This window comes from Poecilia latipinna, unplaced genomic scaffold, assembly GCF_001443285.1.
Source record: "Poecilia latipinna isolate Pla-1442-1.1 unplaced genomic scaffold, P_latipinna-1.0 Scaffold1085, whole genome shotgun sequence".
In the NCBI taxonomy this organism is placed as follows: domain Eukaryota; kingdom Metazoa; phylum Chordata; class Actinopteri; order Cyprinodontiformes; family Poeciliidae; genus Poecilia; species Poecilia latipinna.
Window position 1 is genome coordinate 148,235 of NW_015113701.1, and position 17,650 is coordinate 165,884.

Consider the following 17,650-nt stretch of genomic DNA (forward strand, 5'->3'; position numbering starts at 1 on the left):
TCAGAGACCATGAGATGATATTCAGAAAGGATTTTTTTAATTAATTGATTTCAGTTGCCTCTGAGACTAAATCTTTGCATAAAGTCTATAAAGATTTGTACCATCAATGTGGCCCGTTGAGGGTGGCCAATATGCTGAAGTGGCCCTCGGTGAAATTGAGTTTGACACCCCTCCCCTAGAGGAACAGCAATAAACTCTTGATATCAAGGCCAATGAGAATCTAACAAGTGCCAATCATAAATAATACAACCATAAATAGCAGCAGCCACATGAGGTGATCAGAGCCAAGTAGAGCAGCAGGACAAGATATTGTAAAAGACCTGGACAGTGCTGCAGATAACACCAAACAACTTCACACCGTCTACTGATGAAAAGCAACGGGTGTTCTGTAATCATAGTCAGCTGCAGGACTATAAGCAAGTGCCTAAGTATGCTAAGTGTGTATCAAGAGCCAAGTTGTTAAGGTGTGTGTTTATCTGTTTACCTTAGGGAAATTACTAAGGTGTTTTTTTAGGTCTAAATCTTGGCAATGAAGCTAACCATGAGGCACCATTGCATGATTGGCAGCTTTGAATCTTGATAATTGGACAGATATATCCTAACTAGACCTGGCATGTTGCAGTAATGGAGTCTGGGTAGTAATGGAGATAGAAGTCCTGGCTGTTTTACCCACTGTATTATATATGTCTGGATAATTGAGGGGTTAGTAAAAGAGGGCAGTGTGTGTTAATATAACATGCCTCAGCGAGGTGCCTTACTTTGCACCCTATATAAGAACAAGAGAAATCACAAACATAACATCACAGACAGACGCGAACAAAACACACACAAGCTAATGAGTAAGGCTAGCTATAAACACAATGCCCCAGCCTGTTAATTAGAACCACAGAGCTGTGGCCAGCGACTGACTCCAAGACCAGGTTTGTGACAGAGTTTGTGATTAGCAACACACACACACTCGCCCTTGTAAACACATTACACACACCCTGCGCTGACCACAAACTCTGAAAAGCTCGCCAAAGTTCTCGTCGTCACAGCTGAATTGTACGTAGGACGCATGTGAAGTGGTTTCTGGGTAAGCAGATGGGCCGATGCAGAGCAGGGATTTACTGTTTATTGCACCATTATGCTATTCATTTCAAAGTCCATCTGCAACACAAACAAATTTTAGGTGATAAAAAAATCACTTTAAGTGGAAACACATTTGTCATTGGTCTTTGTATCATTTCTGTACATAAACAAACACATGCTGGGTAACTGTATTTTAATAGCTTATTTCTGTTGGTAAAGCACAGACTCTTGACTTATTTGATCCAAATGTAAAATAGCATGATTTAATAAAACTCCACATACAAACACAATCAACCAAAATTGTTTTTATTACAAATTTATCATTTGAAGGAGAGCTTTTGTTGTTGTTTGTTTCCCACCGCAGCTAGGTTACGTAGCATAAGGATACTGTAAAGTACAGTGCTTTGCAAAATAGGGCTTGTTCATATTTAGCCACAACGTTCACTGTATTTTATTGGATTTTTATAAAACAAACCAACACAAAGCTTGTAACTATGAGGTGGAAGGATAAAGATGTAAAACTTTTAACATTAAAACGGGATGGATACACACTACATTTTTATAACCAGGTTTCCTTTTTCGTTCACTTTACAATTAATTGGTACTTTGTATTGGTCTACCACACAAGGATTTGTAGTTAAATGCAGGGAAGGTTGTTGTAATGTGGCAAAATGGAAGGGTAATAAAAGCTCTGCAATACACAGTAAATAACACTAAGACTTAGGCTTTATTTAAATATGAAAATCACATGTGTTATTTGTATCCAAATAATAAATCAGTACACTGTTAGAATAGCTTTAGATTCTGTTGTGGGAAGCTCTTTTGGAATAGCTCTATTCATCAATGTACATATGGACAAAGTACATAAGTACATACATTTCTTATGTACTTTGTCTATATGTACATTGATGACACAACTACCAAAAAATACACAAAAAAGGTATCAATTGGTAAGCAAGCTTATTGATTGGGTTTTTACATGTGTCTTTTTGCAAGTCTTCCTGGGAAAAAAAGAAAAATTACACCAGGAACCATCTTTTAGCTTGGAGACCAAATGTGGAAATGGAAACCAGTTATAGCTTGAAGTACAAAACCAATCCTTTGTAGATGCTAGTATGAAAAATGTGCAACACAGCTAAGAAGAATGGAGTCATTCTGACATCAAGCCAGTCAGTTCAAGGCAAAGTTTAATTATTTCAAGCCTGGGATGTGACATCTGCTAGATCATAGTCAGAACAGAGTAACATCAAATCCATCCCATGTTCAGCTGCAACTCAAATAGTAATAGGAGGCACTCTGTAATCATTATTACAAATCTAAAAATGAATTCATCAAGTTGTGATGACAAGAAAGAAAATATTAATAAGGACAATTATTTGCTCAAGTTGCTTTACAGTGCGTCTGCTTTGGGATAGTGTAAAATCAAATGGGTTTCACTTGGTAAAAAGTGACTCCCTCCTGTTGAGGTAAGGCTTTATGAAGACCAGCTGCTCACCCAAATTGCCAGCAAACAAATACAGGAATGTTTACAAGAGACAGTCAGCTCCCCTATTCATTCTTTCATCCATCATGTGGTGTAGCTTGTTTGCTTCACCTTAAATCCTGTGGCATTTATTCTGCACAAAGAATTTTAATTCAATACAATCTATTATGCAAACAGACACATGTAACTGTGTGCTTGTTATACTATTTTATGAGCATAACTGCAAGATTGGCTGACCAGAACAAAACATCTTGTTCGGGAAACCTTGCGTTAAAATGTATTACCACAACTTTCTCATCTTTGTACTGTAACGCCGGTCATAGAAATGGGCCTTGCAGCTTTCACGTACCATACAGTATGTTTCACATGTCCTGTTTGTGAAACAATCTTAAAAATTGAATATCGCACATTGACATAGTAATATCACTACGTCTGACAACTAAAAATATTCACTTAACTCAGCATGCGAGATGCTTAAATCAAACAGCTTGACACACCTTCTGGTGGAATCTTGCACAAGGACACAACGACAGAGGCGGACTGAGCTGGAATCGAACATGAACTCTTCTCACCGTCGCCAACATCGTCCAAAAAGGAGATTATTATTCCACAAAACGTCACTTCAACAAACCCAAGCTATCCCAAACTTCCTAAAACCGAAGTGTGACTTTACAGTCATACAACAAGAGAAATGCATTAGTACAGCACTGCCCCAGCCATTCACCCCGTTTTCCTCGTACCTTTTCTGATAAAGCTTCTTCCAGAGTGGCCAGAGCTGTGTCTGTGTTACTTGAGTCAGTCTGAAGTCCCTGAACCCTTTCTCTCAATCCAACCAGCTGTTTGTCCTTATCTTTTAACTGCTCCAACAGGTTCTCAATCTGGAGAGAGAAGGACAATGACAGAGGAACAAAGGAAAAGATATGTTAATATAAAAAAACAGCAACAGTCACTGAGATTAAATGAGTCATGAGAAAGTACTTTTATGACAAACAAAGCAACAAAACATATGGAACCACAGGAAGAATGACAACTATCCCAGTGAAAAGCTGAATTCCCACTGTAATTTTCTTCATTATGGAATGATGCGTTGAAGAAAAACTGAGTATGCTTATATTCTCACAATATTTAACAAAAACGTCCTTACAAACTTCAGAAATCGACACACAACTCTAATACAAAAAAATGCCTAGAAACATTTTTTAAATTAATTACACATCAATAGATATCTTAATATATGTGTTTTTTTCCATCTTTTTTCAACTACGTTGTCAAATTAGTAGCTGTATCATCATTTCTCTTTTCAACATAATTTTGCTTGGAGTTTTGTTTCTTATGCCCGACTCACACTCACAATGTCACTTTAAAACAAACTCTCCAGTATTAATTTCGGTCTCAGTTTTCTTGGGTTTTCGTTAAAAGTTAAATATGTCCTGTTCACTCCCAGCGCTATCTGTCTCTACATCTTCATTTCTGTGGCTAATCCCATGTTGCTAAAGCGGTGATGGTGTAATAGCCAGTTGTGCCATTCGACAGTCTTTATCTGATGCACATCTGGTACACAGAATGCAAACACACACGCACACACCAACACACACACACAGGAGCACATGGAGAGCTCTAAGCTATATGAAACAAAATGCTAACAGATGCAAGTGGAGTAGGAGACAGGGCCATGCAATGAGGCTGGCAAGGTCTACAAATTTCTTTCAAAGGGACAAGACATCTGCTGATAGGTCATGGTGATAAGGGGACTGACTTGTTGCCAATCATTGTTTCATTGAAGACACATTGATTTGAATTTTGAAATGTTATATTTTCTAAATGAAAACAAATAAACAAAAAAGCAGTTTTTGTGAGATTTGTACACCAACACAAAGTTGTATCCAGCCAAGTTTCCTTCAGACAAAAAAGGACCATGAACTCACCACCAAAAAACTCTAAGATCAGGACCTAATTTAAAAAAGGCACTGTGAATGAAAATACTGTGATATGTAGTTATTTAATATTAAATAACTTTAATTCAACTCCATCAAGAGAAGTGAATTTTACTGTAACAGTGGAAAAAATGGCCTCTCAGGAGGATGCATTCCAGTCATGGGTACATAGACAGATAAAGTCCAAATTTTCACAGCGATTTTGCACATAAATCCAATTACACCAGAGACCTTCATGTTCTCTACTCCCTGAAGGGCCACATGAAGATTTAGAGGAGCCATCTTGATTTTGGCAATGCAGAGAAAGCAGTATGAGGGGTGGGAAAAGCTGCCAGCACCCCTTGGCAGATCTTGATATGTTAATGGCAATCATTAAACAACCAAGTTAAAGGCTATGGTAGGCTGGTACACAACTGATAGCTACATAAAAGCCTGTAGGGAATGATGGGAAAGCTTCACACTACCACAATCCGATAAAATTCCCAGTAATTTGCAATTACCGGGGGCATTTTAGATGGTGGACATTGTGAGAAAAAGGATTTCCTTTGAGATTCTTTCATGTTTTCATTCTTTTGAAGTAAAGTGGTAGCTCTTTTCTGACTTTACTGGATTAACCGTGCATCAAAGTTAAGCAACCTTACACTGAACTTCAATGTCAGAAGCATTGGTCAAGAATGAAAAAAAAAAAAAGAAAAAGACTTGCTCTGTCACATGCTCCAAGAGCATTAAAACAAACAAAATGTTTTCCTCTGGCCTCTGGTTGTGATAGTCCAGAAGCTGACAGAGCTTGTTTTTACACATGCACTCATGCACACCATTTCTCTATCTTCTTGTGGGTAGCAGAGGCCAATTTTAGATCAAATTGAGCATGTTGCCCTTGGTCTTTAGATTAATGATTACATTCTTCACCAGCATTTAGTTTGCTTTGGCCTGGTGCACAAAATAGTAACTCCTCAATAAAATATTTAGCTTTGTCACTTTGGCGCTCAGTGAAATTGTGCAGAAAAGCATTAAATGTGGCTTAAAGCTCACGCCTCTGCATGAAAAAGAGCCATGTGAATCAAAGGATGTGGGAAACAGGGAATGAAATTCTGTTACAACTCAAGGAACCTAGCTGAGATTAAATTCATTTAGTTGACGGGCAAGAAGCAGGGTAGCTTTGTGATTACTTTTTCTTACTTTTATCAAAACACCAGTCATTCATTTTATCTCTCAGTACACGAAGCTTCCTTGGACTGGATTTATGTTTTTTTTTCCTCTCTTATTTCTTCCTTGTGTGTGCATTTAAAGGACTTTATCACCACAGAGTGTACCATATGTCAACCAACCCCACCTCCCACTGGAGCAGACCACCTACGATAAGCAGTTTTAGACGAGGAACTGTAGTGTGGATCGTCTGTCTCATGAATGTGTAACCCACAGAGGAAACATGACGTGAGTCTCAGTCATCCCCCACACAAGCACACAGCTCCCTAAGGGTTTACAGACTCAGTGTTTTGACTCCTATAACTTTATCAAACAGGCCGATAAGACAGGACCAGGTTCTTCTTAAAGCACAAGTGATGATCTTCAGTTGCCTTCAACTGGCCTTGAAATTGCACTTGGCATGGATAATATACAAGTAAAGTACAACTAATACATTTCCATAATTTCTTTGAGTTCATGGAACAGAGTAGACGTTGACTCTTATTTTTGCAAAGCTATAAGCAGATTTGTAAGAAACAAAGGACAGATTAAATGTTATATCACAATATTTTGTAGAACAAGTTATTGAGATTAGGATTAAAAACATGAGAAAAAGTAACCAGTGTCACCTAATGGTGCTCTACTCCTCTGTTGGAGTGAGCAGAACACCATCTGATGCTGTTGAATACGGCTCTTCTTCAATGGCATCTGTGAGATTACATACTGATGTTGGGTCAGATGGTGTAGTCCACAGTTTCCTCTCTAAAATGTCTCAGGTTGAGGGATGTGTGCAAAGCAGTCAGGCAACTCCACACCAAACTAACCCTTTTATTATGGACCTTGCTTTGTGTTTTAATGTGCAGGTATGTTGTAACTAAAGTAACTATCTTAAAACTTTTTCCACATATTGAACAGTGGAAATATTAAAATGTTTTTATGCTGTATGGAACAGCATAAAAAGGGCAGAACCCTACTTTGTGGGAAAAAAAGATCAGTAATCCCCTGTTGATATGAAGATTTGGGAGGGCATAAGTGATTTTGTCTTTTTCTTATTTTAGAACATAGTACATTTGTGTTCTGTCATGGTGTTTGTGGTTAGGACCCAAATGCAGCAGGCAGGAGTCGTCAGACTGAGTTGCAAAATTTAATAAAAAAAAAAATTAAAAAAGCTGATCTTACAAAAATGCAGGAAGCCAGAATCAAACAAAATGTAATCCAAAACAAGGCCAGACAGGAAACACAGGGAAGTTGAGGAGAAGTACAGGAAACCGGTTTGGAGTGATTGAGCGTGAGCAGCTTAAATGCTGGGGAGGTGAATGTGGAGCAAAAGACCTGGGCTGTGATGAGCTAACTGACTGCAGGTGTGAGTGGAGGGAAAAGAAGACAGACTGAGAGAAGGTGGCACAGGAGGCGATGACGAGTACACAGGGGAGCATGAAATAAGTCACTACAGAATAACTTGGTTACAGAAACAAAGAAAATAGTGACAAAAACTAACTATCAGAAATAAACTTAATAAAAACACTAAGATCATCTTTTTTGTCGGTTACAATCATCACACTCCAGCTTCCTTCCATGGTCAAAAAAATAATGAATAAAATATGACTCAGTTTAGAGTATTCAGTTGACCTGCCTTTACTTCTGAGTGTGTGCATGCAGGGCTGTTTCTCTCTGTGATGCCCCAATGACCACTGTTAGATACGGACCCTGCAAGGTTAAGTGGGTATAGAAAATGAATAAAAAAGACTTAACCTGTTACTTCAGCTGGTTTTTATGTGCTGAAAGGCAAATTAGTTTATTTCTGTCATGAATAAAATATTTTTCATTGGTTATTAACACACAAGGAATAATAATTATTGTGCCTTTGGAATCAAATTCACAAAAAAGACCTTAGAAGCTGTGTGTAATGTTTTCTCTTGTAAACTTAAGCTCACAGAAGAGCAAAATCCTCACGTCATTGTGGGCTACAACTGACCACAGGACCGGAAATATTGGCTCCTGAAAATGGGAAGGAATGCTACTCAGAGCAGTTCTGTAATGATTTTAGGTTTCCGAAATAACAATGAATGTAGTTGCATCCCTTTGTCAATGGTAATAATTTATTTGTGCAGAACATCCAGGTCTTTAAAGTCCAGACTAATTTCTAAAGCTGGAACAGGGAAGTACAACTTACAAATAGTCAGATCCTCAACTAATCTGGTCTAAGCAATTTAAAACACATAACATCCAGATAAACACCAAATAAAATTATATTTGTAACTTGGGTGCACTAGTGCAGTTGGAAATGTTAAACATACTGCTATACATAATTAGTCTTTATGTCTTCTGTTCATCCCTCCAACTTTGAAAAAGAAAAAAACAAAAGACTTGCTCCAGTATTTCATATGCTGTTTAAGATCTAAATGTCAATATTCCCATGTGATTTAAACGAGTAGCTGCTCTGAATCAGGCTATGTAAAAATGTTTAAGCTGGAACTTGTCAGCAAAATTCACGTAATGTTTCCCTGATTAAGGAATAAGATGGATACAATTAAAATGTGATCATTTTTATAAATGTTCAGTTGTATAATTTATGAAAACAACTACCTATCAAGAGAAATAAAATTAAATAGACATAAAAAAGTTTAGTTGGTTGTATGAAATGGAAAGTCAATGTTGGTGTGAATGTTGGTAGAAAGGGCAGAAGTGGAGCTGATCTGGGAATATGCCTTGTAAGAGTGAACTAACTCTTCTCTAATTTTATGTTTTGTCTTCTCTGTTGTGGCCATTTCTCTACTTTGTATTTGTGAGACCTGGTCATTTGGCGGTTTAGTTCATGATGCTAATGTTTGTTGTGACAACTGAACTGAATAGATTTACTTCTGAATATGTCAAGTCCTTCTTTGCATTTTGGGTATTGTGGAGGAAATGAATGACGTGTCTGGCATAAATGTGACATTAATCAACATATTTTAAATGATAAAGTAAAAAAGATAATTTTACACGTGCAAAGTGACTTTTTTTATTAAGAAGCAGCTCTGAGATAAACGGTATCACATGGTATTGTCACCAATGTGACAAAACAGAGAAATTTTGTATTTATGTTTCAACAATAAATACTAAACGTCTCAAATAACATCTGAAACACATGGGTATAAAGTTAACATTTCCCAGTAAAACATTTCAATGCTTTCTTCAATGGATTACAACTCCGTTAGGAGTCTTTATTCCTTTTGTGGTCTCTACAACTATCATGATTAGCACATGCCGAGTTATAATACGAGTTTGGGAGATATCAGGCCCTGTGTTTTGTAAAAAAAAAGATACAAAAAAAAAACAAAAAAAAAACAGAAGTGTAGTCTAAAACCGGGCTGTTCCCTGAGCAGAACCACAAACTCGTTCGACCCTTCTGTCTGCCATCCAAACAAAAAAAGCAGAACTCTGCTGCTGCCAAGCGAATCATTTTCGGTAAAACAAAAAGGAGGCCAGGATGGAGAATGACCGCAATAAGTATACAATATTTTGTCTTTTTAAAACTCTTTTGGACCAATAAAAACCTCAAACAATAATTGGTCATAGTTGCAGGAAAGTAACTTGCTTGTCATCACCTCTAAAAATATGTTAGGGACAGCAGTAAAATCCATAGATTCTGGCGCTGACCTTTATGTTAGTGGGCACTTGAATACACAGAGGGACAATAACCGCAAACTCAACAATATGCAGTAATTCAGTATGTATTCCCCAGGAGAAATCTAGGTCATAGTCAGTAGAAACTGACTGAAAGGCCAAATATTGACAATAATGCTCTGCTGCTTGAAATAAAACGTCTGTTTAAAGGCCAGCCCAGACATGCGCATGTTGTTTCCATCACTTGTGATCAAAGAGACTTGATTCATAAAAATCTCAGACACTGTTTGGTCCTAAAGGGTAGGGACAAAAATTATTGTAAATGCAAGAAAGCTGGGGTTCCACTTAATTCGGCCTGTGTCTTTCAACTTATCTCCACCTGAGAAAGAAAACTTGAACTAAACCGTAGCACTATTATACAGTGTAAGAGGGTGCCTCCATGTGGCAGTTAGTTGCCATTGGCTTTGATAATGTTTGTTTTAATTTAGATTTAATTATTTAGAATTTATATAGTGATTTATGTGTATTTGAAGGGATATGACCTGCTTTCAGTCATGTCAAACAATCAGAATTGCATATCAGGTTTATATGCTTTTTCTTGTGTAGGTTTTTACATCAAAACTCTCTGCACACTACATCTGACTCAGAACATCAGCTAAACCTAATAAACTCCTCACTGCAAGAGTAGAGAGAACAAATCAAAAGAATGCACCACGATGATCAAACTGGATTTGACTACAGATGAAAAAAAAAAAAAAAAATCACATTTCCTGGGAACTGATTTTGTAAGATCACATAAGTTATCGTTTACAATTGTGTTTACATTACATGTAGCAGACAAAATTGTAATAAAATATTTGCCTGAATCCAGACAATGTGTTACCTTTTCCAACAGAAAAGTCAAATTGTGAAAATGAAAAGAAAGCAAGTCTCACAGCTCTAAACATTTTTTATGTCTTTTCCTCACTGATCCAACATGTGCTACTCCACAAAATGTAAAGATGCCACTTGTTCATCAGCAGCACATGCACTCTCCTTTGTATCCGAGCGCACACGCAGATAAAAACGCACAAAAGTAGACAGGACAACATCAAACACAAAATGATAAAGGCAACATGTAATTTATTGTAAAGGTACTACTGTTTCTGACAGTAAAAACAACCAGTTTGTATTTGTTCAACAGCATAAGATATTTACAACCTGAATTGCAAAGCCTTCATTGGTTTAGAAAAATAGTGATGATGTCAAACAATACATAAGAAATTGGAACAGAATTGCCAGATATGTCACTTTATGGTGAGACATTTTACAATTGAAAACAATGAACTGAAATGCGAAACGAAGGCCGTACAAACATAGTTAATATGTGAATGTTAACATTTGAAATGCATCTGGTTTTATCGTAACTAATGTAATTTCCGCAGCAGGGACTCAGTAACCCCCTATGAGGGTGCTGCTATTATTAGCAGTGTTTGAGTAAAAGTTTCTTGTTCATCATTGACAGTCTTTCCAGACCAATTATATGCCAACAATAAATATTATCCTGTCACCTACATAGCATAACTTCTTTTAGAGAAATTTTATTTCGTTAAAATCTTACTATAGTCGTGCTTTTTTTTCTTTGTTTTAAACAAGTATTTAAAGAAAGCACTAGAATCTGACTATGTTATTTGACGGTGGTCTATAACGAAACATATGGATAATAAAATACACTTGTGGCTAGTTATATTTAGATTAAAACTATAGAAGTCCAAGAAAAACCCGTATATACATGAAACCTTCATGCTCAGTACCAATTCAAACAGAACAAGCATGTTTGCAGTCTTCTTCTGAAAGTTTATTATAATTTATGGCTTTTTTGTACATACATTGTTGAAAAGCCACATATTTTAATCAGTCAGTGTGATTATTATCACAAGTGTCAGGCTGGGAGCAGCACACAGCTCTGACACGTTTGACAGGTAGACAGCCTCCCCTCTCCCCACACACATTCCTGCTTCCAGAAGGCAATTTCAACAGAAACACTCCACTGCATTCATACATATCAATTGACTATGAATGCACACATATAGGATCATGGAGACAAGAATCTAATTTTCACAGTCGTTTCTCCTGGCAGAGCAAAACAAACAGATTTAGAGAAAGTGCTGTTTAAAAAAAAAAAGATGCAATACACTTGTGCAACCTCGGTCGTATACGTGAGGAAGTGTGTGTCCACCTTCGTCCAAGAAGTTGATCAACGTCCAGGCTCTTTAGGTTCAAGACTATATCTCTGAACCACCCCAGCTGCGGAATGCTGCAATGATTGCTGGGTAATTACAATGGCGCTTTAGTCCTCTCCTTCCAGCACCATTAGCATTAACTCTTTTTTTTTTCTCTGCAGGCACAGAGAATGATGGCAACAAAGAACAAAATTTAAAAGTGTGGCCACCTGGTGAGGACCACAACAGCTGTTTGTAACTTCTGACCCAGGTCCAATTTACAGTGATCTGGTGAGACAAGTGTAATAAAGCATTTAGTCATACAGTTTAACTCAGAGTTCAAGAGTCAAACTGAGACTCGCTTTCCACTGAGAATTTTAGTTTTAAGTGCTTTTCTCAGATCTTTAGGCATGAAATACTGGACTGCCAAAAAGTTAACTGGCCTGCTTGACTGATGGTGCGGTATCATCAGTACTGCCATTAGCTTTCAGTCCTTCATCTTCTAAAAAGTCACGAAACACATCTCGCCTTCTGAGGTGAAGTGTGCACGTTTTGATCAGGCCAGAAGATGAACGTGAACGGCTCGAGTCTCAAATGTGACCCAACACGGAGTTTTGTCTTGACGGATGTGTAGCCTGGCTTCAATCAACCAGCCTTGGGCTCTCACTATTAACCCAGGCTGATTGCTGATAGCTGCAATGAGGTGGGGGGGGAGGGCAGGAGCAGAGGAGGTCCTGCTCGCAGGCAGTTTGCTAGAATTTCCCCAGCTCCAATAGCCTTATCTGTGGCCATGTCTCTGGGCAGTGATTGGTCAGCTGGTATCCATTAGGATGAAAGGCAATGGTGGCCTCATCGCAAATCTATCAAGACTTAGCGCGCACACTCACTAGCGCATAAAAAGTACAGTAAAGAGGCATCTAAAACTTTTTTTTTTTTTTTTTTTTAGTCTGAGCAACAGCTGTGAAACAATCTTCTACCTGGAACACCTTTGCATCAGTCAACAGACGTGTGTAGCTCAAATATATATGGCAGTTTTTTTTTTATGTAGCAGTATTTTGGTATTGTTAGATATCTAAATCCCTTTAGGTTGTAAAAAATGATAAATCTTAACATAAAGACAGATATATCACAAAAATGTCCAGAAAACTTCTTGTTTGTGCATTGATTAACCCTAATTTCGATGTATGTTCAGGACCCTTAGATTTATGCATCTATGTAGATTCATGTGTGCTATAATATGTTAGAAATAGTAAGCTTGAAATGACTAAGACTGTACAAGGATGGATATAAATTCTCAGGGTAAATAATGTTTATATACAGTGGCATATAACTGCACATGGCAACAACAAGTTGAGTTGTTCTTGTTCTTAATCTCAACCAAGCAATCACTTAGACTTGACAAACTTAAAAAATCAGATGGTTTAAAAGAGCAATAAAACTGTACGTTGTCAGAATATAAATGATAAATGACACAATTAAAATAGCATATAATCGGATGATCTGTTTGAAAGGTAGGATGTGAATGCTGTTTAAATCATGGCACAATTCTGTTGTTATACAGCAGAAACAGGATTGGGCCAAGAACAGATCCCTGGGGTATACCGTATGGCAGATCTGATGAGTCAGACATTATTTGATTAATGTAGACCCTGGATGATCTGTCTGAAAGGTAGGATGTGAATCATTGTAAGGCAACACCAGTAAATCCACAGCATTTGAGTCTATTTATCAAGATGACATGATCGACTGTCTCAAAGGCAGAGGTAAGATCCAACAAAACTAAGACTCTGTAATCTCCTGAATCAGCTGCCAAGAGAATGACACTTTAAGTACAACAGTTTCAGTTGAATGCATTTCAAGAAAACCAGACTGAAAGATGTTCAATATATTGTTTTACTTTAGGAAACATTTAAGTTGTTGTGCCACAACTTTTTCAAGAAGGCAGCAATGACAGCAGACCATAGTTAGTACTGCAAGAGTCTTGCAGAGGCCAACACCAAAACAGAGGGTGGTTCCCTAAAAGGCCTAAAAAAGCCAGAGGAGACTCACCGCACATTATAAATGGGAGAGCCCTGTGTGGACAGGGGATCCTTCCACATGGACACACAAACACTCAAGCATGCAGTCCAAGCAGACGCAATCAAATCTTTCTGTCTGAGGCTGCTATGGGTAGGAACATGATAGTGGGCATATTATACTTCTACGCACACAGAAAGCCTTTCTAAAAGCATGAATATGGATCGCAATGACCACAATGTTTGAACATGAATAACACATGTATGCCAAAACCACACCACAACCGGCTATGCACACAACACAACCCTAACCCCGTAGCCAAAGGGAGGGGAAAGAAGAAATGCAAATGGAAAAAATAAACAAATAAATGCATCATTATGCATTGGACATGGTCTCATTGACCAAGGGCTTGAACAGAGCCCCCACTGTTCTGTGTTGTGATACATAAGACCAATGTGCTCACAAAAAGACAATTTCTTCATTATTTTCAGTCATATTGAGCCTCTTACTATTAGGATCAACCTGTGTCTCAAACTACAGCAATGACATCATGAAAGTATGCAATAAGCAGCGGTGACTGTCCAAATAACATCTGGAAAGGGAAGATGTATTCCTCATATTCTCCTTGGACTGAGCATAGCTAACTAATGAGGAATACATACTGCAGCTAAACAGTCTCTGTGGTATTACACCACCCATGCCTGGACATCATTGTGTTTATGTTTTTCTGTTTTCTGTGTCTTCGGTCCAAAAATGTGGATATTATCACATATTAACTACATTGTTTATACCCCTTAAATTTCTTTACATTTTGTCTCGCTACAAACAGAAGCTTGAATGTCTTTCATTTGGATTTTATGAAAATGCCCATCATAAAGCACCACATAATCTTAAAGTTTTCAACCATTGTTTTTTGGTAACTAACACAACCTTTGTCCAACCTTCATGATTCTGTTTGTCCTCCTGGAATGTGAACTGCCCCAGTTTAAGCCTCCTTCTCCCAGTATAAGCCTCCTTCTCCCAGTATTACCATCTTAAGCAGCACCATTGCTTTTTGATAGACTGTACAGATCCATGACATCAATCCAAAAAATTATAAAATTTGTGATTGTAATGTGGCAAAGTGTGAAGCATTTGAGGAATATAGATATTTTTACAAGGTACTTTGTGCTGGTAACAAAAAAAATAAATAAAAATAAGTAGTGTAAACTAACTCAAGACTTTTAATTAAGACATAAAAAGGACAAAGTCCTCGACTCTAGAAATACATTTTAGAGTTAATCCTTGGATTGTCTAAATTTTCCAGACATTTCATGTTTCAGATTTTCCTCTTTTTATTTCTACTTTATGTCACACAAACGCAACCTTAGAAAATACTTAGTGTCTTGTTTTTCAGTATAGATTATAGATATTCTTTTTGACTCAGAAAAGATCAGAAACACTCAGACATGCAATGCATTTAATGTTGAGTCATAAAATATCTAAAGTTAAGAAAATTGCTGTTGAATTTTATATACTGTATTTTTTTATATACTTTATTTTCTTTATTTGGTTTCTTTTTTTTTGAGTAACAGCACTTGTGTTCAGATGTGACTTGTGTTACGTGAAATTTCATTTCACTTAAATAACCTTTCATTTTATATGTACAGCATAGCAGAAGTGTAACATAAACACAGTAATCTAAACCAAAAATAGTCCCACCTCCACAGATCAAAACTTTTGCCACTGTGTGACCTTTGAAGAGCATTTTCATTAACTCAGCAAGAGGGAGGGAGGAAGAAGTCTCTAATCTCTAATTTAAGGACATGAGAAGAAACTAGGAAGTTAAGAGAAGACCTTTACGTGTGAGTAATTGGTCTACAGAGAAACGACCAACATGCACACCACAGGTAGCAACAGGCCCTGTCTTAATAGCTACCCTTATAAAAATCATTAAAGCCTCACAGACATGTTGTGCAAATGTGTGTGTGAGTATCTCTGTGTGTGCAACCATAAGTAGGGGGTAATGTGTGAGATCCGACACCAGCTAACAATGTTAGCATTTTTCGTTAATCTTCTACAACATATTCTGTACGTATACAGGGGATGCTTGGGCATAAATTCATAACTTGACCCAATGTAACAGATGGTAAGTTACATATAACTACATGGGAAATCCTTTGGGCAAACATTTGAGGAGAAATTACTTTTTTAATGATTATAACATAACAGAAAGACACATATTTTAACTGAAAAACCTTTACATATGAGGCACTAAAAACACCAGCTTCTAAACCAAAGCAAGTCAGTGGATGATCAAAAGTTCAATTTGTAACCAAAACAATCCATCACTTTCAGTGAAAGGAAATATGGTCAATTCATAAAAAAATCAATAATGCCTTATTACTTTTACAGAAAATATCTGGATTAATTTAAAGGTTCGGCCTACAGGGTGCACCAGAGGGTGACAGTATATTCCAAATTAATTATGCGTATAAGAAACATAAAAAATAAAATAAAATACTGTCAAAAAAACAACAACTTTCAACTGTGATTAGCATAATTATTCCTTCCTTCTGGCCAGAATGGGATGCTGTGTTTTTATTCCAAAAACAGAAATAGTAGCTCATATATCACCAGTCAAGTGATGAAAAAAGACCTAGGAAGATGTATGTCCATCGATTGTGATGTACATCACGTTTGTAGAAAATAAAAACAACTTGAGCAAGTGTTAAAAACTTCAAGTACAGGATTCATGGAAGCATGAATATTAAGTTATGTTAAAATTACCTTCTTCTGTAGGATATTCACTTTTCTCTCCTTGACGTCCAGCATGTCCTTCATGTCTCTGATTTCTCCAGCTAGTGTGCTCTTTTCATCACTTAAGTCTTGCAGTTGTTTGGTTTTCTTAGTCAGAATCTGTTCCTTCTCCTCCAGGCGCACTCGCAGAGCGTCCACCTGTAGTTGATCACAAAAAGCAATAAAAGAGAATTTAAAAAAAGAAATGTCACCATTGACAGCCCACAGTATAGGAAAGGAACAAATAAACAAAATAAAAAAAAATAAAAATACAACATCAAAAAACTTTGGGGTCCGTTTATTCAACAGTTAAGTAGTCAGTACCCGAAAGAACATCTCTCAACACACTTACTTGTTGACATTTAGAAGTATCAAACATTGTTTGACTTAATGTTCACAATATAAAGCACTGCAGAGTGATGCTGTAAAAGTATATGTAACAAAAGAAGGAACATGGAGTCACTTCTGTCATTTATTATTCCGAGTGTTGCACGATTGGTCAGGTTCTGCCATAGATCACGTTGCTCACTTACTTCATCCCTAACGTTTTAAAATAATCTCTATCTGGCTGTGTGCTACGAGCTGAGAGACATCTGAACTATGTCCAAAACTCAGGTTGGGCATCAATGTTCTGCTAGACTGGCTAAAAATAATCCATATGTACATCCACATCTTAATCTGGCCAAGATGACCAGAAATTCTGCTCCTTCAACAACTGATTTGAAACCAGGCTGAGTGAGTTCATTTGAACTGTACATGTGCTTTTAAGAGAGACAGAGAGAGGCAGTAAAAGACGGCCTATTATCAACTGTTTTTACAAGAATTACTTTGAAACATAAGGGGCAAAAGACTTAAGGAACAGACTGTTCCAGCTCATCTCTCAAAATATTTCACAAGGCGCTTTCGACATAAACCGCCTTTTATGTCGACATAAAGACAAGATAAAATCAACATAGTTTAAAATCTGATGAATTTTCTCACTTTACACAATAGAAAACATGCCTTGCATTTCAAAGGTCATAGGAAGATACATTGTCTTAGGAATGCTCTTAGGAATTTGCTCACCAGTTACATCAGGCTACCAACAATATATTTTTGTTATTTGGGATATTAAAACATTGTAGCAACAGAGTAACTGAATCGTTTAATTATGAACTGATCTAAAAAAAAAAAAAAAAAAAGGGAGCTCCAATTAATAGATAAAATGTCTCCTAGTTTGAATTGCTAAGTCAACATTCAAAACTGTGCCCTATCCCTTAATTTAATTGATTTCCATTTTTCAGGGGAATCTTGAATGTCTTCCAAATCTATATAGCGGTTAGCTTATTACACTATATTAAGGTTACGGCTATCATGGTTTATTGGACAGAGCACTC

At 37.1% G+C, this 17,650-nt stretch overlaps 1 protein-coding gene across 7 annotated transcripts in view; it reads right to left on the minus strand.

Moving 5' to 3' along the window:
- LOC106959471 (ELKS/Rab6-interacting/CAST family member 1-like) overlaps positions 1-17,650 on the minus strand; it is a 203,552-nt gene that overhangs the window by 142,626 nt on the left and 43,276 nt on the right. For all 7 annotated transcript variants that reach the window (XR_001427360.1, XM_015052055.1, XM_015052056.1 and 4 more), the window contains 2 exons: positions 16,266-16,433; positions 3,295-3,432 (listed from right to left, as the gene is read on the minus strand). Coding sequence is in view for 6 of the 7 variants with exons in the window: in XM_015052055.1 (XP_014907541.1) it covers positions 3,295-3,432; positions 16,266-16,433 (306 nt within the window). In the remaining variant the exon portion in view is untranslated. The remainder of the gene's footprint in view (positions 1-3,294; positions 3,433-16,265; positions 16,434-17,650) is intronic.